This window comes from Prosopis cineraria, unplaced genomic scaffold (assembly GCF_029017545.1).
Source record: "Prosopis cineraria cultivar Desert tree isolate PC_DT_omini unplaced genomic scaffold, ASM2901754v1 PC11, whole genome shotgun sequence".
Taxonomy (NCBI): domain Eukaryota; kingdom Viridiplantae; phylum Streptophyta; class Magnoliopsida; order Fabales; family Fabaceae; genus Prosopis; species Prosopis cineraria.
Genome location: NW_026555342.1, coordinates 25,462,761 through 25,490,346, shown reverse-complemented (window position 1 = coordinate 25,490,346; position 27,586 = coordinate 25,462,761). Strand labels below are relative to the sequence as shown.

At 28.8% G+C, this 27,586-nt stretch overlaps 2 protein-coding genes across 3 annotated transcripts; both read left to right on the top strand.

The window, feature by feature from the left end:
* The first annotated feature begins 474 nt into the window (after positions 1-474).
* LOC129286941 (LRR receptor-like serine/threonine-protein kinase GSO1) lies at positions 475-3,652 on the top strand. The gene has a single exon (XM_054923048.1). It carries the CDS (start codon positions 991-993, stop codon positions 3,499-3,501), a length of 2,511 nt encoding a protein of 836 aa, XP_054779023.1. The 5' UTR covers positions 475-990; the 3' UTR covers positions 3,502-3,652.
* Positions 3,653-20,978: 17,326 nt separating this feature from the next.
* Positions 20,979-26,198, top strand: LOC129285289 (G-type lectin S-receptor-like serine/threonine-protein kinase At1g11410). 2 transcript variants are annotated; one of them, XM_054920911.1, is made up of 7 exons: positions 20,979-22,282; positions 22,388-22,522; positions 23,796-23,971; positions 24,353-24,563; positions 25,111-25,207; positions 25,293-25,443; positions 25,719-26,198. In XM_054920911.1, the coding sequence occupies exons 1-7, from the start codon at positions 20,992-20,994 to the stop codon at positions 26,016-26,018; spliced, it is 2,361 nt and encodes a 786-aa protein (XP_054776886.1). In that variant the 5' UTR covers positions 20,979-20,991; the 3' UTR covers positions 26,019-26,198. The 2 variants fall into 2 exon arrangements, with proteins under 2 accessions (XP_054776886.1, XP_054776885.1); XM_054920910.1 differs by having other exon boundaries at positions 24,970-25,207.
* The last annotated feature ends 1,388 nt before the right edge of the window (positions 26,199-27,586 follow it).

Sequence of the window (27,586 nt, the reverse complement as noted above, 5' to 3'; positions counted from 1 at the left end):
CGCTATTGAAAGCGTTGCTTCAAACAAAAAGTATCAAATACGTAGTCCAGAATTATAAGAAATATGTGGTGCTAAAATTATTGGAATGAACTTCAAGATGATATATGTATGAGCATTACTTACGTTATTTTAATTGCAGTAGTTAGCCAGTCATTGCTGATAAGCATGCCCTGTATTTTGTAAGAAACCTCAGTTAGTCAATGGATATGATCCTTTTAGATTAAAAAGAATAAATAAATTAACATTGCTTATTTTCCATCCTCCACCTAATTTTCTGTTCAATATGCTTGTATCCATCGATCCAGACAAGGAGAAATGTGTGACGTTCCATGACATGTATGACAAGAAAAACATATTTTATATACATGAGTTAACCCGGCCCACAATCACGAGTGAAATAGTTAGCACATATTATTTTGTGTGTGGTTTTTCTATATGTTGTTAAAGAAAAAGCCACACTAAATCACAAGCAAACTATGGCTAGATCTTTGACCGTCCATTATTTTGCTATTCTCTTGCTGTTCGAAATTGCACAATTATGCTTGTGTGAAAATTCAAGTGCGATATGCTTAGAACAAGAGAGGCAAGCTCTTCTAAAGTTCAAAGCTACAATCATTGATCCAGCAAATAGGCTTTCTTCTTGGAATTCCAATGATTGTTGTTATTGGGATGGTGTGGCTTGTGACAATCTTACTGGCCATGTTCTCAAGCTTGACCTGAATCCATGTGATTTGTGTGATTTAGCCAACTAGTTCTTGAAGCTTCACACGTTGAACCATCTCTCATGCAACTAGAGCGCTTGAGTTACTTGGATCTGAGTCATAATCAATTTCATGCCTCTTCGATTCCTACCTTCTTTGCTTCTATGCATCAGCTAAGATATCTCTCCCTTTCTAATGCTAATTTCAGTGGGAAGATTCCTTATAGTCTCAGAAATCTCACCAACCTAATCCATCTCGATCTCAGCTACAATGATTTCATCTCAATGACATGAGTTGGGTTTCTGGGCTTCAATCACTGCAACATCTTGACCTGAGGGTCGTTGACCTCGGAAAAGCACATGATTTATTCCAGGTACTTTACATGCTTCCTTCTTTATCACATCTGTATTTAGCTCAATGTGGAATTCACACCTTGATCCCTTTTCACCACTCTCTTAATTTCTCCTATCCTCGAAAGGTTCAAGTGTTGTATCTTACAGACAATGCAATAGATAGTCATAGTCTTGATGTTGTTCAAAACATGACTTCTATTAGACTCCTTGACCTTTCTTTCAACGCTATCAATTCATTGCCCATGTGGTTGAGTAAATTTGATAGCCTTGTGGAACTAAATGTTGCTCAAAATTCACTTCTTGGCCCATTTCCTCTTGCTCTTCAAAACTTATCTTCCTTAAGAGTGCTTGACCTTTCTTCAAACAGTCTTACAAGTTCTGTTCCATCGTGGTTAAGTGAGCTAAACAACCTTCACAACCTATCTCTTGCCTCAAATAATCTCACTACTTTAGAATCTCCTCTATCATTGATTCTAAGGAACATGTGCCGTTTAAGAACTTTAGATCTCTCAAATAACAAGTTTCAAGGAGCAGCATTTGGAAGGTATGGATTATCTGGGTGCATCAAGTATGATTTAGAGCAACTTGATTTGAGCTACAACAAATTTAATGACAGTTTACCTAGCTGGTTGGGGAAACTTGAAAATCTAAGAGATCTTCATATATCAATAACCTCAATCTATGGTCCCATTCCCTTTTCCGTGGGAAGATTGTCACGCTTGACAAGACTTGATCTTGTTAACAATCGCTTGAATGGATCAATTCCCAATAGTCTGGCACAGCTTGTGAACCTAACTTACTTGCGACTTTCTGGCAATCAATTGGAAGGGGCTATCCCAAATAATCTTGCACAACTTGTGAACTTGCAATTACTTGATCTTTCAAATAATCACATCAAAGGCATCATTCCACAGAGTCTTGGTCAACTTGTACATCTGGAATACCTTGCTCTTGCCAAAAATGATTTACATGGAAACATTCCGAACACTTTCAGTCAACTTGTGAAGCTGGTTCAACTAGATCTTTCTTCAAACAATTTGACGGGAGACATTTCTAATATAAAAGAATGGCCTTCATTTGAGCAACTCAAAATCTTGAATCTCTATGGCAACCAAATTACTGGATCATTGCCTGACAGCATTTTTGATATAATGCCTAACTTGGAGTATTTGCTTCTTGGAAATAACTTTATAAATGGTTCAATACCAAACTCCTTGTGCAAGATTAACACCTTGTATCAACTTGATCTCTCGAAGAATCAATTTTCTGGAGAAATTCCAGATTGTTGGAGGGATAATCAACAATGGGATGAAATAAACTTGTCATCGAACAAACTATCAGGTGGCTTTCCAAGCACATTTTGTAACCTTTCCTCATTGTTGTGGTTGCATTTGAACAATAATAGCCTTCAAGGGAAGCTTCCTCTCTCACTGAAGAATTTAAAGCAATTGTTAATTCTGGATGTTGGTGACAATCAACTTGTCGGAAGTATACCACCATGGACTGAGAACACTTTTTCATCATTGAAAATTCTCAGACTACGACAAAATAAGTTGAGTGGAAGCATTCCTTCACAGATTTGTCAACTCACATCCCTCCAAATCCTGGACCTTGCTTGTAACAACTTGACAGGTTCAATACCTGATTGTATCAGCAATCTTAAAGGAATGACTAAACCCTACTTGTCTAATGAAGCGAGATTAAAATTTGATTTTAATGTTCTTAAAATTAACTTCGTCGACGAGTGGCTTACTAAGAATGTTGAGCAAGTTATGAAGGGCACAGTTCTTGACTATGTCAGGATCCTGAAGTTTGTAGTGAATTTGGATTTGTCTAGCAACAATTTGGTAGGATCTGTTCCTGAAGGAATAACTCAACTGATAGGATTGCTTGGCTTAAATCTCTCACACAACCATTTGAAAGGAGAGATTCCTCAAAGAATGGGAGATATTATATCACTCGAATCGTTTGATATCTCTTGGAATCACTTTTCTGGCAGGATTCCTGATAGTGTGTCTAGTCTAACATTTTTAAGCTACTTAAACATGTCGTACAACAATCTCTCAGGATCAATTCCAACAGGAAACCAGATTTCAACTTTGAATCACCAATATAATTATTCTATGTATGTCGGCAACCCTTATCTTTGTGGAGTTCCACTTCTGAACAAGTGTCCTGGTGGTAATGATGATCAAGTTCATGAAAGCAAAGACTCTGAAGACGAAAATGATTCTGAAAAAGTGTGGTTTTACTTTGTAGTAGCAGTTGGCTTTGCTACTGGCTTTTGGGTTGTCATTGGAACTTTAGTTTTGAAGAAAAGCTGGAGATATGCTTGCTTCCAAAGAGTGGATGATGTTGCAGATGAAATACATGTGACCTATGTACTTAAACTAGCAAAGCTAAGGAGAATGTGCAGAAATCGTGCTGATTGTTTGACCTTGTCATAATGTCTGGTTCCTTTATTATTTTATGTCTCTTATGTTTTAACTTGTACGTTGAAGTTGGGAAAACGTGCCTTGTTACTTAATGTAATCTTTGTTCGTCATGCATTTATATACACGTGTGCATTCTCTGTTATATATAACTGGAATTAGTTTCTTTTCTTTTTATTTTTCCAGCTTTATTTTGTTTCTCGTGATTTGAGCGCATGGACCACATATGACATTGATTATTGATCAGATTTTTCAAAGGTAACTTGTTGCAAGAATAGTTGTTATTGAAGGATTGACCTTGCTATATATGAAAACCTAATCTGATTGGATTGGTTGTAGAAGAAATGAATTCCCTCCTTGCTGGATTACGTGGCTTAAACCCTTTCTAATCATTTGAAAGGAAATTATGTTTAGAATTATTTCATTAAGATTATTTAAATAAAGATATTTAGAATATTCATTAGACTATTTAGGATTTAATTAATTTTTTTATCTTTACCTTCATTCAGGTTGTTTTAGAATATCCTATCAGCACCTTTAAAATTTGAATTAGATATAGGATTGAAATTTGAAATATTTAATTATTATTTTAATATTTAAAAGGCTCTATAAATAATTTTAGGGTTTCTCAATTATATTCAGATGTTTGATTATTAAATTAAAAAAATGCAATTAAATATTAAATAATCTAATGGATAATCTAATTAATATACTGGTTCAAATAATCCTAATAAAATTATTCTAAATATGGAATTACTCTTATCCATATTCTATCGTTTGATTTAGTACCATAGCCAAGGTCCCACACGTGGAATATTTGAAGGTAATTCCTAAATTTTACATTCATGATTTTATTTGGGTTTATACCGAGAATGCCCGTGTAGGGATTGTCGAAATCATTATGATTCGACATCAATAGGATTGTGAAGGCTATTGGCTGAACGCTTATGAAGAACATCGTTGCTACTGATATGCGTATGGCCAACAGTGTGATTATGAGGTATGTCACAAGATTGAATATAAACGTCGAATGACTAAATTTAGTCGTATGATGTGGATGAATATGAATGTAGCAAAGCTGAATTATTTGAATGATGAATGGCTAAATTTGAAGGGTGTGAGGTTGAAGCCAAAGCTAAAGAGGAACGCAGCATCACAAGAAGGGGCTCATGTATCTGAAGATGGGTTAGAGAATCGTTTAATAATCAACAAAAACAAGCAAGAAGAATTATAACTGTTGTGAGCCCAATCATAAGTTCATAACAGTGGTTTGCCCACCACAGCACCTTTACTACAATAGTACTATAGAAATGACAAAGTGAGAATGATTGGGAAGTTTTAAAATGATCAATTAATTTAAGTTAGATCTCAAATCTTAAATTTTAAGAATTTATAATTTAATTTCTCAATTTTGCTACTTCATTGTAATGAATTTATAATTTATATTCTAAATTTCAAAAGAAAAAATAAATTTTTTATTCTTCAACCATGTTGAAGTTAAAAAAAAAAGTTACAAATCCAAAACAATATAATTGTAAATTAAGAGATTGATTTACAAGATTCTAGAATTTGACATTTGAGACTTAATTTAAATTAATTAATTTTTTTGGAATTTCTTTGTCATTCTCCCAATGACAAAATCAAACAAGCTCTATATTTTTCCTTGTCAAGGAAAGAAAAATGGAATAGAGAAGAAATTGAGGAGAAAATAACTTATAAAACTCACATATTTTCATTTTCCCACTTTCCTCTTTAAAAATGGAGAGATTTTGAAAAGAAAACTCCAATTTCAAAATTACTCATGGATATATATATATTTTTCCCACCTCTTATCTCCTTCCATTTTCATCTATATATTTGGTCATTTATAGTTTAAAATTTTTAAATTATTTATATTTAATATTTTTACAAATAAAATTAAAATTAGATAAAATAATTTGCAATTATATTTTTATTCCATTAGTAATAAATAATTAAAATTATATAAATCATATTTAAAATTTTAAGCTTTATTATATCTAAATATTTTTTATAAATAATAAAATTATTATCGTTCATATAAAATAAACAATTTTTTTTTTTTTTTTTCTTAAGGACTTGGTCAGCCAAGTATATATATATAAAAAGAGAAAATCACATCTCTTTATTTTTTTTTCACTCTTTTTTTTTTCTCCTTACTTTCTCTTGTAACTGTAAAAAGTGTGGAAGGTTTTATGTTGGAAGGAGTCAAGGAGAAGGGATAAAAATTAGAACAGCGAAGTCCACGCAGTCTAAGGGAGAGAGGGTGGGGGCGATGGAGTAATAATGTAAGCAATGAAAAATTGTTGTAAAGTATAATTTATGTACCTAACCGTTTATATTTAACATATTTATGTTAAATTAAATCATAATAGATGAATCCTAATATATTAATGAAATTATTTACACGCAATAATTTAATTGAGAATAAAAATATTAAATATATTAAATTAGGTATATAATTTTTTTCAATTGTTCCAATATAGAAAGCCGCCACAACCCACGAGAGTAATAAAAGTAGTCAAACGACAACGTGTATTATTTCTCCCCCTTCTGTAGCTGTAATTAAGTCCGTTTGTTTTTCGTGTCTTCAAACCCTTCTATTCCACTTTAATTTCTTGAAAATTAGGATGTCATCTAGAGTTTAACAATTCAGACCAAACTTAATAGGCTAATATGAATCTACTTAAAAAAATTTAGGATCAAGATTAAAAAAAAGATAGTTTTTTTTTATGTTTGGTAGGCCCAAAAGAAATTTATTTTTAAAAATATATAAATTATAATTAATTATTTAAGTTTTAGGTTATTTTATACTAAAATACCATATATTTGAGTCCTATACATCATTAACATATCAAAAAATATATTTACATTTTTTATAAAATAAAATAATTAATTTTAAAGTAAAAAATTAATTAAAATAGGAAAAATGACAGAAAAATCCATTTAAATTGGGTAAATAACAAATTGATCCCATAAAATGGTATAATTTTCCTAGTGTCCTTAGCATCTTTTTTGTCATTAGAGAATCAAATGAAATGACCAAATTGCCCTCAAAGTAACCAAAAACCCAATCTTCACAGAAGAAACTTGCGAATTTTTCTGGTCCCTCTCGAGTTTTTGAGTTCTCCATTCACACCTTAATTCGTAGTATTCTTTTGGTCCCTCTCCATCTCCCTCTCCCTCTCCCTCTTCTTCTCCTTCTTCTTCTCATTCTTTTGTTCTTTTTTTTTTTCTTAGTTTCTATATGTGGGTTGTTTGTTTTATTTGGCTGCTATGAGCAGGTATACATATAAGCAAACATTCTTTCTCTGTTGCATCTGCTGTATGTGGATAAATTTTCTCTCCTTCTTGAAATTTTCTCTTCCCATATGTGATAGTTAAAGTTGATGTGGGTTATTGTGCGTAAATGATTGAGATCTTCATTTTATCTCCATGCTTAAAGCTAAAAAACGTGGGTACTGATGCTTACTTAAAGGGTACTGATAAATTATAATTTCTTGTTGTATAGTTTCAAATTTAGGGACAAAACTTATTAATATTGGAATTAAAATTGTGAATGAAGACTTGCAAATCTTTAACTCTGATGCATGTCTGGACTTGCACACCAGCACTTGCAAATAGTTAATAAATTGTTGCAAATTTAGGGACAAAAATTGTCAACCTAAGAACCAAAGTTATGAATAAAACTTGTGAATTTTCAAGTCTGATGCTTGTCTAAACTTGCACACCAAAACTTATAAATGGCTAATAAATTGTTTGAATTTAGAGACAAAAGTTGTTAACTTGAGAACTAAAGTTGTGAATGGAGACTTGCGAATTTTTAACTTTGATGCTTGCCTGGACTTGCATATTAAGACTTGCAAATAGCTAATAAATTGTTGCAAATTTAGAGATAAAACTTGTTAATATTAGAACCAAAAGTAGTAAATGGAGATTTACAAATTTTTAACTCTGATGCATGTCTGGGTAAAAGTGTCATTTCTTTTAATTTTTTAATGACAAAAAGATCCCAAGAAACTCCAAAGGAATTCTATCATTTTGTGGACCAATCTGTCATTTATCTAATTTAAATATATTTTTCTGTCATTTTTCATTAAAAATATTTTTAAAAATAAAATTTAAATATTTAAACCACCTAAAGCCTGAAGAAATTCAAGTGAAGTTTAATTATTTAGACTTTTCATAAGGTCAGGCATGTTTAAGTTCAGGTCTGTTAGGGTGGGGCCTCCGAATTCCCAACTCCATGACATCTGAGCTAATTTAACGCTGTTAATTCGGCGTACTGTTACATCTTATGTTTCATTGAGGAATGAAGCTACTTTTCCAAACTAAAAGCCATGAGCGATGCGAGGAGCTAATAATTTAAATATTAAATATGAGTCACTATGAGTTGAATTACAAAAGTTGAGTTATAAATTTAGTGAAATTGCAGGTATGAAATAATTAATTTTTGGAAGGAAAAAGAAAATGCTCAGACCATTAAAAAATATAAGATAATTTTAGTTTTTTAATGTGTAATTAATGAGTTTTTTTAAAAAACCTTTTAATAAATAAATCATTTAATTATTCACTCTCTTAAAAAATATAAAACATTTTTTATGTAATGGTTATTAAAAAAATATAAGACATTTTTAAGTTTTTAATATGTAACTAATGATTTTTTAAAAATATTTTTAATAAATAAATCACTCAACCATTTCCCTTTAATTAAGTGAAAAACTCATTAAACAAGGGCAGGTATGAAAAAAAGTGTTATTTCAAAAATAATTAATTAGCTAATTTATTAAGAATGTAATTCAGTTAAAAATGATATTTATTTTTTAACAAATGGAAGAAAAAAAAACAAACTAGTAATTAATCGAAGCAAGTTCAAAGTCATTGTATTGGTTTAAAACAAAAGGGTTAAGACATAATTTTACTTTTAAACCATTTTTAAAGGTATAATTTATCCCTAAACTAGCTAAATTTGAGTAATGTTTGCCCCTACCATTTAAAAATATCAATGTTCACTGGTAGGACTTACTTTTTATGAATTAAAGTGCAAGGTTAAAGTTAAAGCTAAAAAAGAACACAGCATTCAAGAAGGGGCTCAAATATTTAAAAATGGGGTTGGAAAATTATTTAATCAACAAAAACAAGCAAGAAGAATTATAATTGTTGTAGAGCCCAATCATAATAATAGTTTGTCCACTATAGTACTTTTACTATAATAGTACTATTACAGAAATGACAAAATTAAACAAGTTCTATATTTTTAAATGGAATGGAATGCTGAAGAAATTGAGGAGAAAACAATATATAAAATTCACATGTTTTCATCTTCGCACTTTTTTCTTTAAAATTAGAGAGATTTTGGAAAGAAAACTCTAATTTCAAAATTACCCATGGATTTTTTTTTTTCCTCGCCTCTTACCTCTTTCCATTTTCACCTATATATTTGATTATTTATAGTTTAAAATTTTTAGATTATTGTATATTTAATAATTTTATAAATAACATTAAAATTAGATAAAATAATTTGTAATTATATTTTTATTCTATCAATAATATATAATTAAATTATATGAATAATATGTTAAAATTATACAAATAATAAAATTATTATCCTCCATACGAAATAAATAACTTCTCTCTTTTCTTTTTTCTCTTAGGCTTGGCCAGCCATGCATAGTTAAAAAGAGAAAGTCACATCTCTTTATTCTTTTTTCCTCCACTCATTTTCTTTCTTTCTTAGTTTCTCTTGTAAGTGTAAAAGGTGTGGAAGGTTTTATGTTGGAAGGAGTCAAGGAGGAGGGAGAAGCAATGATTTAAAAATCAAATTAAACCGGACAGTTGGATTGGTTGAACCATCGACTGGTTAGGCTAACGATTCGATCAAGCCAAAAAAATTATTTGGAGAGTTGGGCTGGATTAGGCTGCTTTGAACCGGTGGTTGGATCAGAAATTGAAATCATGTTGGGAACCAATTCCAATTTCAAAAATTGAACTGTTCAAAAAATGCCTTTCTTTTATTTTTTTATCAATTTTTTTTAGAAAATGATTATTTTTTTATCATTTGATGTTATATTGTATCATGTAATTTATTAAGTCATTATAAATTTAAAATATTTAATTTTATTTTTAAGTTAAATAGCAATTTTATATTTACTTCTTATATTTAAATTATTATATACATATATAATTTTTTATTTTAATTATTACATTATTAATTTAACCATTAGTTCAACTTAATTGAATTATAGAAATCATAAATCGTTAAACTTTTTGATTCAATATGCGGTCCGGGTGAAAATGTTGGGGAGAAGATTAGAACAACAAAGCTGACGCGGTCTAAGGGAAATAGAATTGGGGCCGACGGAGTAATAATGTAAGCAATGGAAAATTGTTGGAGAGAATAAGTTATATATTTAATCTTATATATTTTATATATTTATATCAAATTAAATCATCATAGGTGAATCTTAGTATATTGTTAAATTAATAATAAAAAATTATTATAGATATATAATCTACAAAAAATTTATATACATTCATTTAATTAGGAATAAATATATTAAATATATAAAATTAAGTATATAAATTTTTCCAATTGTTCAATAGAAAGCCGCCACAACCCACTAGAGTAATAAAGGTAATCAAACAACAACGTGGATTTCTCCCCCTTCACTAGCTGTAAGTCCCTTTTCTTTTTCGTGTTTTCAAATCCTTCTATTCCACTTTCATTTCTTAATAATTAGGACGTCATTTAGAGGTAGTAATTCAAGTTAAATTTAACAAGCTAACCTGAGTTTACTCAACAAAATTAGGATCAAAATTAAAAAAAAAAGATGGTTTTTAAGTTCGATAGGGCCAAAAAATTTAAACTTGCATATCCGAACAAAAAATTTTATTTTTTAAAATATATATATAATAATTAAATATTAATTAATTATTTAAGGAGAAAATTAACTCAATAGCATCAAAAAAATATAACTCCCATAAATTATAAATGAGGTTTTTAAATATTTTGAAATTCATAAAATCAATTAGATATGTTTTTTCTTTTATCCTTAGAATAAATTTATTATTAAAACAAAATATATTTGATTTAACTAATTTTTAGCTAATTGGATCTTTCATTTTTATAATCAAAAATCATATTGTGCGTGCCCCCCTTTTGATTTATCATCTTTGAATATTTTCTTCATCATATTTTTGGATTTGATTTTTCTTGATCATCATATTCATCTCTTATACAGTGCTTTTTTCATCAAATTTTTTATCTAATTTTTCTGAATCACCATCTTTATCATAGAGCTTTTCCTTTTTCTCTCTCTCTCTCTCTCTCTCTCTGTTTTTCTCTATGATAAACAAATTGATAAGTTAAAATCACTGATGTGGCTTATATATTAGTGATATATAATTTTATATCATTGGTATACTATCATAAATCAACATAACCAGACAATCAAATATAAACTTATTTATAATTGATATACAATCATATATTAATAATATAGTATCACAAATCAATAACATGAAAGACATACTCATTTTTTCAAAACAGATCAAACAAAATTTCATGAAACCCTTAATTGAACTCTGACTTTTGTAATAGAGTCTGACTGAACTTCCTCACCCTGGATCTGCAGCTTTAGTGTAGCTTTTTGTAGAAGGTGCAGTTTCGAACTTCCTTACCTTGCATTCGTGATTTTTCAACCTGAATCTATAGCTTCCAGTCTGCCTTACCTTGCATTCTTGTAGTCTCTCCTAACTGAATCTCTAGCTCTGTTTATCCATTGGTGTGAGATGTTCCATTGTCTACTGTCAATTTCTTCATTGTTGTGACCGAGAGTGCAGTGTCATCTCCACATCTTCGGATGGGTGAAAGTGAAACCAATGTGAAAAGGGAAAATCAGGATAGTTTTGTCTTTTATATTAACGGTCATTATCTTAATTTAGGAAAAGGTGGGTTATTAGTTTTATTTAACCATATAATGTTGGCTAAATTTGTTAAAGCCCCTAATAATATTAATAATAATAATTTATTACAGAATAAATAATTTATAAAAAAATTCGCATATCTTGATTCAATTGAAAATAAGCACATTAAATATATAATATTAAGTATATAAGTTGTTCCCACAATTTAATAACAGTTAGACTCTTGACTTTGTTTTGAACATGAGTTATATCTTATAAATTAAATATATATTTAAATAATTTTAAAATTAAGAGTTTTATATGAAAATCCAGCATTTGAACCTTGTTGGTATAAAAGGCCACAAATAATCATGAAAAAACAAAACAATCATGTCATATCGGAACTTACATTATTCTTCTACCGATGGATCATTGACGATCGTGAGGTTGTAGTTGTCACTACCCACTTGATATGCAGTGAGTAAACAAATCGGTACATTTATTTACTTTTTTAAACATGTGATCAATGTGATAATTCAGTTTCACATGACATGATTTTTTATTTTCAACTATTACTCAATTTGCAATTATTTAAAAATTAAATTTGTGTTTGTAAATCATTTTTTGATTTTTTTTAAAACAAAATTATTATTAAATTAATCGTTTCAGAACTAACTTGTCCTTTTGACGTAAATTTTCCCTCACCTGTTGCTTTGAAGTTTCTTAGGGACAAAATTAAATGAATTAAATCGGTTTTTTAATAAAAAAAACTATGAATAGTAATAAAAATAATAAAATGCTACATCATAGGAATTATTTTTCAAAATACTACACCTAACTTTGAAGCATACAATCATATGAATGAGATATTGAAGTACAACATTGTAACAAACTTAAAAATAGATATAGACACTCATTTTCTTATACTCTTAAACCCTACTTTTATATATATAATGACGTGATGACTTCGAACTTGCTTAGGTTTTTTTTTTACTCCCTTTGTTAAAAAAATAAATATCATTTTTAAAAAATTACATATAGGTTTCGTTGAGCAAACTTATTTACAATTAAATCCACAAAATTTAGAAACTATAATTAGGTCCCTTGAGAGTTGAATGTAATTTAAAATTAAAATAAAATAATAATAATACTCCTATTAAACATATATACATGACATCAATTAAATAATTTACAATTACTTCATCAGTATTTTAAAACTATAAATTTAACTTTTTACAACTGTAAATTTATATATTTAATAATTAAATTAATTAATTTAACTATTAAATTTGTAAAATTACAATTATAAAATGTTAAAATTATAGTTATAAATTATTGATAAAATAGTTGTATACAATTAATATTAAATTTTATTAATAACACATGATTGTTTAACTATTGAATATGTGAAGTATATAAAAAGTTAAAATTACAAAGATAAATTATTAATGAAATAGTTGTAAATTAATTATTTGATTGATATAATATATATTTAATAAAGGTATTATTATCTTCATAGCCTAAATTTAAATTACACTTAAGTCTCAAAGGATTGAGATATAATTCTTGAATTTGAAGAGATTTGTTGGTAAATAAGTCTTCTTTACATGACCTATACATAATTTTTCCTACCATTTTTAGTCTAATTACATTCCTAATAAATTAGTTAATTAATTATTTTTAAAATAACACTATTTTTTCATATTTGTCCTTATTTAATGGAGTTTCTCACTTAATTAAAGGTCACTGGTTGAGTGATTTATTTACTAAGGATTTTTTTTAAAATCATTAATTACTTATTAAAAATTAAAAATATCTTATATCTTTTAATATCCAACACATTAAAAAATATCTTATATTTTTTAAGAGGGTGAATAGTTGAGTGATTTATTTATTAAAAGTTTACAAAAACTTATTAATTACACATTTAAAAACTAAAATTATCTTATATTTTTTAACAGGTTGGGTATTTGCTTTTTCCCTCCAGAAAATTAATTATTTCATACCTGAAATTTCCTAAATTTATAGCTCAACTTTTATAATTCAACTCACTGTGGCTCAATATTTCCTCCATCTCAAATTATAAGATACTTTTAGATAAAATCTCACATATCAATAAACCTTATTAAATATATTTAACAACTTTATCTCAAACAAAAATATAAACTTTTAAAAATACTCATAATTTAATACTCCCTCCGTCCTAAATTATAAGATACTTTTAGACAAAATCTCACATCAATAAATCTCATTAAATACACCTAAAAACCTTATAGTTATAAAACAAAAATATAAAATTACAAAAATATCCATCATTTAATATATTGAAAAGAGAAGAGGTGAAAATTAATTATAGAGAAAGAAAAGGTAATATTAAAATTGACACATTTAATGAAATCTTAATTCATTCAAAGTGTTTTATATTTTAGGATAAAAAATTTCTTGAAAAGTATCCTATAATTTAGGATGTAAGGAGTATATTAAAAGAAAAGAAACCGACATTAATTATACAGAGAAAAAAATAATATTAAAATTAACACATTTAATTAAATTTTAATTTATTCAAAATATCTTATATTTTAAGGTAAAAAATTTTTTAAAAATATTTTATAATTTAAAATTAAGGTGGTATTTAATATTTAAACTATTAGCTCCGCCCATCCATCATAGCCTATAGTTTTAAAAAGCAGCTTCATTCCTCAATGTAACATGCGATGTGGCAGTACGTGGATTAACGGGGTTAACTTAGCTCAGATGTCACACAGCTGGGAATTTGGACCGTCCCAAACCTCAACAGCCCCCACTTCCTAAAAAATTTAAATAATTAAGTCTGGCTTAAATTTTTTTGAAGCTTTGAGCAGTTCAAATACATGAATTTTATTTTTAAAATTAGTTTTAATTAATTTTTTACTTTAAAATTAATTATTTTATTTTATAAAAATATATATACATAAATAATGTGTATGACTCAAATATATAATATTTTAATATAAAAAGACCTAAAACTTAATTAAATCAAATATATTTTGTTTTAATAATAAATTTATTCTGAGGATAAAAAAAAAACATATCTAATTAATTTTATGAATGAGCCATATTTTAAAATATTTAAAAATCTCATTTATAATTTATGGGAGTTATATTTTTTGATACTATTGAGCTAATTTTCTTATATTATTAACACAATAAATTTCATTTGTCATAATTTAATTGGATATAAGTTTGTTAAGTATATTAGACTAAATATATAAGTCTTGCCCTTAAATTGTTTGAGAAAATCACTATCAAATCCCACCCAACAAATTTAATTACACCAATGTCCCTTGAAATGTCCAAATAACTACCAATACCAAAACTCTTGTACAATTACCAAAAAAACCCTTACATTAATTAATTTCAAAAAAACATAAATTTATCCACCATCATCAAAGGAGCTCTGACTGTCGATGTTGGATCTCCAACGTGGGATTTTTTTTGGAAGAGGTGGTCTTCCAAGGCTTGGAACCCAAGACCACATGGATCCTAAAAAGCATATGCTCTAGCAATCGATGGACGCTGGCCGAGATGCCTTTGGCAAAGGCTAGTTGAAGACTTGGTGGCCGGAGCTCTAAAGACGGTAGTGGCTAAATTATATATCTTTTTGAAATTGATTAATGTAAGAGTAGTTTTATAATTGCACAAGCATTTAGGACTTGGCAGTTATTTGAACATTTTATGGGACTTTTTTGTAATTGAGTTTGTCAGGGGGACTTGACAGTGATGTTCCCATAATTTTTTTTGATAGCCACCTGTTATTTCCCAAATTTTTTTAAGCATGTCTAAATTTATAAATGTTTGGTTTACAGGATCCTAAATGAATTTAATTATTTTCAAATAATAATAGTATTGGTATTAAATCTTAATGCACTAGTACAGGCATTATATTAGCATGCAATACGATATATGGTGGGAGAATTTCAATAAAAGACTCTTGACTGAGCTTATTTATATTTAGAGTTCTTAAATTTTTAAAATTTTACTATAATTCAGGAATACTGATTTGATATTAAATTTTTTAAAAAAATGACAAAATTATCCCTCCTTTAAATTAATATCAAAACTTTTGTACTTCACTTGTTAATTTTCCTACTTTACTTGTTCATTTACTAATTATAAAATATTGTTAATTTCTCTACTTAACTTTTTTTTAGGTATTTAAATTATCTTAAGACAACTTATTAATTTCTATATTGTATGTTGTTTATTTACTTATAAATTATTGTTAATTTCCTGCTTCACTTATTCATTGTCAAACTTTCACTTGATTTATTTCAGGAAAATAAACAAGTGAAGTAAGGTAATTAATAACATTCGGTGAGTAAATGAACAAATAAAGTAAGATAATTAATCAATGAAGTAGGAAAGTCTTGATATTAATTTAAATAAAGGGCAATTTAATCATTTTTCTCATAAATTTAATATCAAATCAACACTCTTGGACTGCAGTAAAATTTTAAAAATTTAAAAACTTTGAATGTAATTAAGTAAGGGTCTTTATTGAAATTCTCCCTATATGGTGAGTCAAATGTGAAAAATTTTAAAATACAAGATGGAAGAGATCCTACATGTATGGCAAAAAAAAAAAATAGAGAACCACATCTAAGGATCTGACAAGAAACTTATTTGCAAACAAAGACTAATAATAAATTTATTCAAGAAAAAAACAAGTCTATATTGCTATTTTAACAACACTCTATTTTGTATCGGTCCTTGTCTATGAACAAGTTTCTTACTAAATCCTTGAATGTAATTCTCCCACACAAAAAAAACAGATAGATCACACATGTATGTATGATTATGTATATATGTCATAAATTGATGCATAAAAATGGACAATAGTTAATATATTTGAATTTTAAATAAGTATTTTAAGAGTAATATAGAGATATTAATAACAAAAACTTAATTAGTTTTTGAGTTATTTAGGAACATTTTAGAGAGGAAAATAAATAAGCGTAAATAAGTAAAGGGTTAATGAGCAAAATGGACTCTGAAGTATTGCCTTAAAAACACCATGGACCTTGAACTCTTAAAATGTGCAAAATGAACCCTAAACTTTTAAATTCGTAATAAATTAAACATTATTGTTATCTTTTTATTAATGTCGTTACTGTTCACCATGGGCCCTACTTGAATGTAGATGTGGTAGTCCCTTGCTGAGTGTCATTTGTTAATTAGTACTACAGACCCTAAGCTATTAGGTGAATAGTATTCTAGATCCTGAATTTTAAAATTTCAAACAAATTACTCCCATTGTCTATATATAGAACATTGACTATGTAGACAAAATTAGCCTCAACATGGTCCATCATGGTGAATGCATCATTGGTCATGGCGAACGACCTATAATTTTATGAAATGATATTTTTGCCCCTTTTTTGCAATATTTTCCAAACAATTGATATTTTATGCTTCCATATACTCTATAACTCTAATTTAATCTTATTTTAAATAATGCTTATTTATTTAATGGTGAAAAATTATTTGAAAAGAAGTTTAAATATCACAAGATTTTATTGGATGCTAGAGTCGATAATTTCATCAATGAATTTAAAACCTAAATTAACTGATTAATTAAAATCCTCTAATATTTAAAATTCTTTTCTAATGGGATCCCAAGTTTTCACTATTAAATAAAAAATATTATTCAAAATAAGACTAAATCAAAGTTATAAAGTATACGAAAGAATGAGATACTAATCGTTTGAAAAAATATTACAAAAAATAGGGCAAAAATGTCATTTTATAAAATTATGGATCGTTTGCCACAACGAACGATGCATTCACCATGGCAAACTACACTAAGGCTAATTTAATTCACATAATAGTCAACATTTTATACATAAATAGTGGAGATACTTTGCTCGAAATTTTAAAGTTTAGGGTTCAAAATGCTATTCACGTAATAATTTAGGATCTGTGATACTAATTAACAAATGATACATTAGCAAGGGATTGCCACATCAGTATTTGATTGGGGCCATTATGAACAGTGGTGGTAAACATTAATGGTGTTAATAAAAAGATAATGATAAGGTTTAATTTGCTACAGATTTAAAAGTTTATGGTCCATTTTAAGAGTTCAGGGTTTAGGGTGCTTTTCATACAATACTTTAAAATTCATTTTGCTCATTAACCCATAAGTAAATTATCCCCTTAACTTTAGGTCTAGTAACATCATAAATCATAAACTCATTTATTGTACAAGAACCCCAAAAATTATAGAAAAGGACCAAAAAAATGTGATAATTTTTTATAATTTTTGAGAACTTTTTCTATCATTTTCTAATTAACTAATGGTTGTAGTAATGATTTCAAAACCGAATCAGACCAGACGATCGAGCCAGTCCAATTGTCAACTAGTCCAAATTTTGGTTGGTCAACATGTGAAAATCATTTTGGAGGTTGAGCCGAGTTGGGCTATTTCGAACTGGGAACCGAAAGAACCAGATCCAGTTTTCAAGAATCGGACTGTTTAAAAAAATTTCTTTTTATTTTTTTATTGAATTTTTTTTAGTAAATGACCAATTTTTTTAATCATTTGATGTTATATTGTATTATGTGACTTATTAAGTTTTGATAAACTTAAAATATTTGGTTCTATTTTTAAGTTAAGTAACAATTTTATATTTATTTCTTATATTTAGATTATTATATACATATATAATTTTGTTAATTTAATTATTATGTCACCGGTTTGATTCCAACCCGGGTGAACCATGCGAACCATAAATCACTGACCTTTTCGGTTCAATATGCAATTCAATTTTGAAAACATTAGGTTATAATTAACTTTTGTTAACAATAGGAGCTTAATTATATTGTTTTCAAAAATTGAGGGAGCAATTTGCATAATAAAAAAGTTTGGAAATTATAGTGCTATTAAACCTAAAGTTTAGAGATAATTTGTTCATTTATCCAATAAATAATAAAAGTTTTGAAGTATGTAATGCGGGAACAGAGTTGGATATTTATTTAGTGATTTTTTTACCAAAATAATTTATTTGTTCTGTTTTATACTATATCTATCTGAAATTATTTTTTTAATTTTCATCCCTTTTAGTAAAATAATTAATTTTTTAACTTTTTTATTTAATAATGATTGTGAATATGTGATGTTTTTAGCTACTTTAATTAATTAAATATTTTTAATGTTAAAAATTGTTTTAAATATGTGAATAGTATTTTTTTCATTTTTAAAAAAATGAACATAAAATTTCTATTTTCTAGCCAAACAACGTAAAATTGTTATTAACTGCAAGCCGATTTTTCCAACACAGAAGATTATAAGATTAATTTATTTTTGGTTTTTTTTGTACTTCCATATATATAGTGGCAAAAAAAAAAAAAGTACTTCTATTAACTCACGCGAGCGTGCGCGTGTGTGTGTATTCAATTAATTTTGAAAGAAAATTATTATTTGTCTCTGGTCTGGTTCTAAATATAAGACTATAACAGCTAAATATCTAATTCATATCAATTAAAAGAATTAATAAATAAGTTAGTTATTTGTAATTTATAAGTCATGATTTTCCTAAAATATATACCAAGGTACATACAATCAAACTAGTTATAAAATTGATCCAATTATTGGTTCAAAGCCCAATGGACAAAATCTTAATCAAACTATAGTCAGGTTAATCATAAATAAAACATTTTATTGAACAAGTAAAAGCATATATTGGCTAGACAATTTACTGGTTCAAATAGCCAAGGTTGACTTAGTTTTCAACATTATTCATCATACAATCAAATTATAAGAATAATGTTGGGAAAAATAATAAATATGAAAGAAAAAATATATTAAGGTCTTACATATATATTTAGGACCAAAGCAAACCTCCTATCTACTAACTAGTTTCTACATTTAATACTACATGGACATTGTGCTTTCTGTCACAAGCCATGACAAATAACGTAAAGTGAGTAGAGTATTGTTTCAATGGAAGTTTGTTAAATATATATATATATATATATATAATTAAGCAAAAGATTAAGTAAATTCAATTAAGTTGAGTAAAAAACAATTAGATAAAGTTTGATTTTGAAAATTATATTAAAACTAGTAACTAAAGAAAAGCAAATGATTTTCAAACTTCAAATACAAACTAAGACCTAGGATTGTTTATCCTCTTTGTATTTGATAACATTAAAATTACTTCTTCTCATAAATATGTTTAATGAAAATAAATGCTCTCTCAAAACATAGACAAGTATTTAGTTTAATTAATTATCCAATTTCTTATTTCAATTAATAAAACCAATTTTAAGTTCCAACTCTAATGTAACTATGCAAGGTTTTAGCAAATATATATCTATCTTACTGACAATTAAACCATCCATTGATTATTATATAAATTTTAAGTTCTTGCACTATTTTATTCAAGTTTTATACTCAAGCTAGGCGTTTCAAGCATCATTCAAGCGAGCAAATCAATTAAATGATGGCCAAATACTTAAAAGTATTAAGACAAGAATGAAATAAACATTTATATATTATTAAACACTAAAAGAAAGGAAAAAAATAATATTAATCCATACAAGAGTTTCAAATAATCCTAAGACAAAGTATTTAGCTACTTATAGTCATCCACAAATACATAAAATATTCAGACCCATATCAAATTATAAGAGAGGAAAAGGAAAAGGTGCAGAAAAAAAAATGAGCTACAAATTCTTTAAAACTTTATTCTCTTGATCCCAACTCCTTCAAATCCCAAACTCTAACACAATCAAATTCTAAATGGGTCTCAAAGTCTTTCGAATGCCTTTTATTAGGTTGAGCAAGCTTCATATATGAATCTTAGCTACTCATTTTCAGCTAAACAAAACAGAACATTTTGCTAACGATCGTGAAAGTAGCAAACAAAGTGAACTTTTGTGATGACTTTGGCCAATTTTTCATACTTCTCTCGCTTAACAAAACTAATCATTTTTATACTTAATTTCTTTATCTAAAATCCTTCCAAAAGTATCACCAAGGGCCAAGAAATGTTTTCCATCAAACCTTAAGCCATAATAACATAAATTAAACTAAAAAAATAACAAAATAAAACTAAGTGTACAAAGCCAAAGCAAGATACACATATTTTTAATTTGGGCAATTAAAAATATATATAATTGTATCAAAATATATTAATATCTAAGGAAAATACGTTGAAATGATATAAATTTTCCGAGGTTAACGATGGAGTACTCTTTATTAATGTTATTTTTTAAAAAAAAATAACTTTGTCCCCGATTTATGAGTTATTAATTTTTTAAACCTTGTGAGGCTTTGACTTTGGTGGCTAGCTTAAAGAGACCGTTTATATATGAGATCTCAATTTCAAAGTCTTCCATAGACTTGTGGTTTACCTAATGCCACAAGAAATCAACTAACCCGTGGTTTAATTGGCCCATCTAAAAATATCAATGGATGATATTTAGTAAATACTTGTCCAGTCGCTCGCCATTTCTTACAAGAATTTAATTTGGTGTCTTATATATGTGAGTGAAGTAGTGGGGTGGTCGGGTATTGGACAGAGCCTACAATTGATAATAATGTTAGCAAAAAAGGTGGTTATTTGGTCTGTCATAATTCGCAAATGCTTCTTGTTTTGTGCAGCTTTGGACACCATAACCATTAACAAACCCCTCAGAGATGGTGATCAGCTTCTGATTTCTAAAGAAAAAAAGTTTGCTCTTGGTTTCTTCACTCCAGGCAAATCCAGCAATCGCTATGTTGGAATTTGGTACTACAATTTGATAGAGCAAACTGTCGTTTGGGTTGCAAACAGAGACGATCCCATGAATAACACCTCAGGAATTCTCTCCATCAGCTCAGACGGAAACCTAATTCTCCATCACAACAACTCCGACATGCCCATCTGGTCTACGAATGTTTCTGTCACTGTTCCAAATGCTAAAGTTATGGCTCAACTCACAGATTTAGGTAATCTTGTTTTGATCCAAAATAATTCCAAAGCTGTTATCTGGCAGAGCTTTGATCATCCCACGGATACCTTACTCCCGTATGCCAAATTGGGTGCGAACAAAAGAACTGGTCAGAGCTGGTTCTTGCGATCTTGGAAGACGGAGGAGGATCCTGGAACAGGAAGCTTCTCAGTTAGGTTCAACACTAGTGGGAAAGCTCAGTTGTTCATGTACTATAAGGACACTCCAGTGTGGCGTGGTGGATCCTTCAATGGTGAAGTATTCGTTGGTATCCCGTTTATTAAACGAGCAAAGGTGAATGCTTCTAACATGACTGTCACGGACAATGATAATGAAATTAGCTACGTATATAACGCCTTTGACAAGACCCTTATTGTAAGGATGGTAGCTCTTCCGGCTGGACTCTTTCAATCTTTGACCTGGGATTCTAATAAGAAACGATGGAGGCGATACTGGTCTGCTCCAGAAGGTGATTGTGATAACTATGGATCCTGTGGCACCAATACCGACTGTGACCCTCTTGACTATGCAAAGTTCAAATGTTCTTGCCTACCTGGGTTTGAACCCAAAAATGCATCACGTTGGTATCAACATGCTGATGCAACAGAGGGTTGTATGAGGAAGAAAGGACCATCCTTATGTGGAAATGGAGAAGGTTTTGTTAGAGTTGAAAGTGTGAAGATTCCTGATACATCTGTAGTTAATGCTAATATGGAGATGGGTTTGGAAGAATGTGAAAAAGAGTGCTTGAGAAACTGTTCTTGTAGTGCCTATGCAACTGCTGATGTGAGAAATGGTGGAAGCGGATGCTTGACATGGTATGGGACTTTGATGGACACACAGATATTAAGTGAGGAAGGGCATGATTTATTTGTTCGCGTTGATGCTGTTGAGCTTGGTAATTGCAATCTTACTTCTTTCTTTTCTTCTTCAACTAATATTTTCCTTTGCGTTTCATCTACTTTGTCTTTAAGACATCTTTATTTCTTCCTACTTTTCTCAGCCAAATATGCTAAGAAACCAAAACGACCACATGTTAAGTTTGGGAAAGTGGGAATAGCAACGACCAGCGTTGGTTTGATTATTTCTCTTCTGACTGCCTTAACCGTGTATTGCATTTGGAAGAGAAAAAGAGGAGGTACCGATTTCTTTTGGTTTCTCACTGCTTTACACAGTCTATTTGTACTTTGGACGTTCTTTCACCTAATATCAATGACTTTAACTACAACCAGACGTCATTATTTTTCCAATTTATTTCGTTTTGGCTATAAGCAGCATGTGTGTGTGTGTGTGTGTGTGTGTGTGTGTGTGTGTGTGTGTGTGTTTCTCCAACAATTTTTCTTTGTCATGTGTTTCTCCAACAATTTTTCTTTGTCATGCTTTATTCGGGTCGTCTTCATTGTTTTTTCCCTCTGCCTTCACCAATGTTTTCCTTCGTCTTCTTTAAAAACAAAAAGATACATGGAGAAGATAAATATGATAACTGTCTAAAATATAACAAGGAAAAATGACAATTAGAGACCCATAAGAATGTTAATTATAATCACAGACTTTAAATTGTTGAAATCTTAATAATAGATCAGGATCTTTATACAATTATACTTGCAATTAAAAAAATATGAATAATCAGTTGGGAAATCAATGAAATGCATTTAGGATTATTGGCAACATTATTTGAAAATTTATGAGAGTTGGTTGTGAATTTTAATTTTTTATTGTCAATATATAGATAAAGCACTTAAAAAATTAATAAAATACACTTGGATCATTTGTGATTTTCTTTTTGTCAATATATAAACAAATCGCTTGAAAAATTTATAAAATATAATTTCAAATTATTTATAACATCAATTGAAAATTAACAAGTCAGTTATAAATCGTAAGTCAATTAATTGTGTTTTTTTTCTGTCAATATATATATATATATATTGCTTGGAAAATTAATAAAAGATATTTAAGATTTTTTGTAGTGTTAGTTGAAAATTTACAAAAATCAATTATAAATCTCAAACCAATCAACAAAAGATACTTTACTAAAAGTAAAAACCATAGTTTGTTATATGAATTTCAATAATTCAGGTTTATAATTATAATTAGTATTCTTATGAGGTTTTACATTGTCATTGTCCCATATGACAAATTAAATGCATGGGAGATGTGATGTATGTTCACAAGTCATGAAAAGTGGCCAGCGATGGAAAACAACGAAGGAGATATACTGTTCAAAGTTAAATCGAATTTGTTAGTGATATATGGTAAGTGAAATGTTATGTGCTCGATAATTGATTAGCTAAAATAGCAAACATGTAAGAGAAGCGTGGTCTTAAATTATCTTTTTTTTTATTTTATCTTAATATTACTTACTAGAATTTTCTGACAGTTGCTTCATCTTTTATATTTGTTTATTCCAGATGACATAACCGAACTTGAGTTAAAATTAGATTCCCCAACAGATCAAGAGGACCATGATAATAACAGGGCACAATCAGGCTTACCTTTTTTCAGCATCAAAAACATAACGACTGCAACAAACAATTTCTCCAATGAGAATCAATTAGGGAGAGGTGGATTTGGTTCCGTATACAAGGTAGGTGAAATGTTTGAGAATCTCCTTGCTATGCAACCAGAGTGAAAGCATATATAATGTGTGTGTACTTTCACATACACTTTCTTCATCATAATTTATAAGATATTTTTAGACAAAATCACACATATTATTAGGTTGTCTTAAAAACTTATTGAATATACTTTACAACCCTTCATTTAATACTCTCATTTATGAAAGAATATAGTGGGAAGGGTAATATTGCAAAACATGATTAATAAAATTTTATTTTTATCAAAGTATCTTATATTTTAATATGTTGAATCTACCTAAAAATGTTTTTAAAATTGGGATGGAGGTAGTGTGTGTTTGTGTGTGTGTGTGTTAAAGCTAAGTATAACAATTGTGCTTTGATATTTTTAGGGCTTATTAACTGGTGGACAAGTGGTAGCAGTGAAGAGACTATCTCATTGTTCTGGACAAGGGACTCGCGAGTTCATGAATGAAATTAAACTAATTGCAAAACTGCAACATAGAAATCTTGTGAAGTTGCTTGGGTATTGCATTCACGAGAAAGAAAGGATGTTGATCTATGAGTACCTTCCCAACAAAAGCTTGGACTTTTTTATCTTTGGTATGTGTTATATGTCCTCCTCTCTTTTTAAAACTCATATTGCTTTCAAATATCACACACACTATGAGTTTGCATCTATACATCACTCAATTAGAGAAGTGGAAAATTTTGTATAGGAAATTTGCCCTGAATTTCAAGTATGCATATACGATTTTCCACATATTATTGTCAAATTAAGCAAAATATTAAAATGGCTAAACTTCATGTTCAACATGCATGAATCATAACATTGATATGATTACAATAAGAATGAAGCTACTTTTTAAGATTTTATACCTAACTTTTTTTAAGAGTATAATTACAATGTGATTCTGGGAATGAAGATATGATAAGATGTGTTTATTAGTACTATATTAGTTTCCCATCGTTTTCAATATTGACAAGGAATATTCATGGTTCACTATAGATAGGATTCAAAGAATGTCATTAGATTGGGATACACGCTTTCATATCATATTTGGAATTGCTCGAGGTCTTCTTTATCTTCATCAAGATTCAAGGTTAAAAATAATCCATCGAGATCTTAAAGCTAGCAATGTCCTATTAGATGCTACAATGAATCCTAAAATCTCAGATTTTGGCATGGCAAGAATATTTGGAGAGGATCAAACCCAAGCAAAAACAAGACGAATTGCGGGGACATAGTAAGGACACATTTTTTTGCCTATTTTCTAAAATAAATTGATTGAGTTCTACAACAATGTTGTCTTATAACTTTTTTTATTGCAGTGGTTATATGTCTCCAGAATATGCAATGGGAGGACAATATTCAACAAAATCTGATGTTTTTAGTTTTGGTATTCTAATGTTAGAGATTATTAGCGGCAAGAGAAATACAGATCATGATGAAGCAAGAGCATTCCTAAATTTGATTGGACATGTAAGACTAAAGAAATCTACAAACAGCTATATCTAGCTAGCTTGTATCTTTGTAGTTTATTGCTATGTCTTAAACTTCAAGGCATGGCTTCTAAAGCTAGCATGCATCCCAAAAGAGGGGGAAAAAAAAAAGGAATCTATAAATATGAAATTTAAACACACACACACACACACATTCCATTTCCTCTCATTTTTAACTTTATAGTCTTAGAAATCCTTGATAACATCATTTTAAAGAACAATCATATATAATATGATTTTTGCATTAATTGGTAGGTATGGGAGCTGTGGAGGGAAGGAAAACCCTTGGAAATAATGGACTCAACGCTTGGTGAATCATATCCTGTTGACGTGGCCTTAAGATGTATACAGATTGGGCTCTTGTGTGTGCAAGAAATTGCCTTCCATAGGCCATCCATGTTGGAAGTTATTTTCATGCTTGGCAATGAAGTAAGCCTTCCATTACCTCAAAAGCCTGCATTCCTATTGAATTATTTTGTACAGCCTTCAGAGTCTTCAACATTTGGAAAACCTTCAATGAACAACATCACTACTACTGCAATTAGTGGTCGATAAATACGATAAGTGAGCTTGAGTGAAATGTATAATATTGTCATCAATATGTCTTCTTAGGATCTGCTTTATCCAACTTGATTGTATGTATTAATACATGTACTTGTGATGTTACTTGTGCACCTAAAAAATGTGGCTATATCTAACTCACTATATAAAATATATATGACCCATTTCTGGACTTATGAGCTCTTACATTTATTGTCCCCGGCTGCATGATTCCTGTGGGGTGGTGAATGTATTGGCATATTTTATTTGGATATTGACACTCATGTCCCAAAAAAGTGAATTTATGATTAGGTTGTCGACAAAATTTAAAAAAAAAAAACAGTTATAAATATTAATTTAGACAACTATAAATAGGAGTCTCAATTACATTTAGAATTTCAATGTCTTAATAATTGGAATACCCTTACACATATTGGGTACTTGGCCACCTGCAGGGTCTATCTTCGATGCAAAGCACTTGGCGCTCATCAAGTGCTACGCACTGTTTCTAGATTCAAATCAATTAGGAGGTCCCAGATTTTTTTTAATTTATATGTATGTTTTCATTTTATATTTATTAAAATAAAAATTTATAAAAATTTTTAATAAATAGGTTTATCATCAATCTTGGATAATACAAATTTAATTTGAGTGGTCCATTTTATAATATTAATGTTTTATAATTTTTATAAATTAATTATCTAGATGTATACTAAATAATTTAGATTTAATATTAAATTCTTTTATAATTTTTATTTGATAAATAAACTACTAAAAAAAAAGATAATCTCCTAATGTGCACTTTATAAAATATTAGAAGTTAGAAATTTTAAATATAGCCTATCCAAAGTAAATTTGGATAATCAACTTATAAAAATTATCAAAATTTTTAATATTAAATTAGACTATCTAAATTAAATCTAACCTAATTGATGATGAATATATGTATATAACTTTTTATTTTAATAAATATAACATCAAAATTAAAAATTTTAAATTTTAAATTTAAACCGTTCAAATTAAAATATAAATAGTTTAGATTTCATCATTCTAATGACTACCCAGGTTGAATGCGTCACCTTTATCTCACAGAGGCCTTTCGTACTCACAATCCTAAACTAGCCCTTGAGTTAGACTATTTCTGAAGCAAAAGGCCACATTGAAATTGTGATGGGGCTTTTGGTAACTCGTGAGATCAGGCACGCTTGTAACAGAGCTTGTTAAAGCCTGAGTCTTTGAGGATTCTTCCCAAATCTGTTTTCCATTTAGGTGCTGTAACATACAACAGTTTGGATCAATTCTCCACTAATTAGCTATCATGTCGAAACAAGTTGAGGTACTTTTACTTAATTATTCATTTTTTTATTGTCATGTTATTACTTGTGTAAATATTAGCTAGCTAGAGTTTGAGAAAGAGTTCACTTCTCCATTTATCTTAATTGAAATTTTTTATTTTTCCAATCAATTTCTAAAATGCTGTTACTAACCTAATAATAAATATATTTTCCCCAAAGTTCAGATCTTGATAATTGAATGCTATCTTAAACCAAGTAATGTTAAGAATTGAAATTTGTACATGTCTT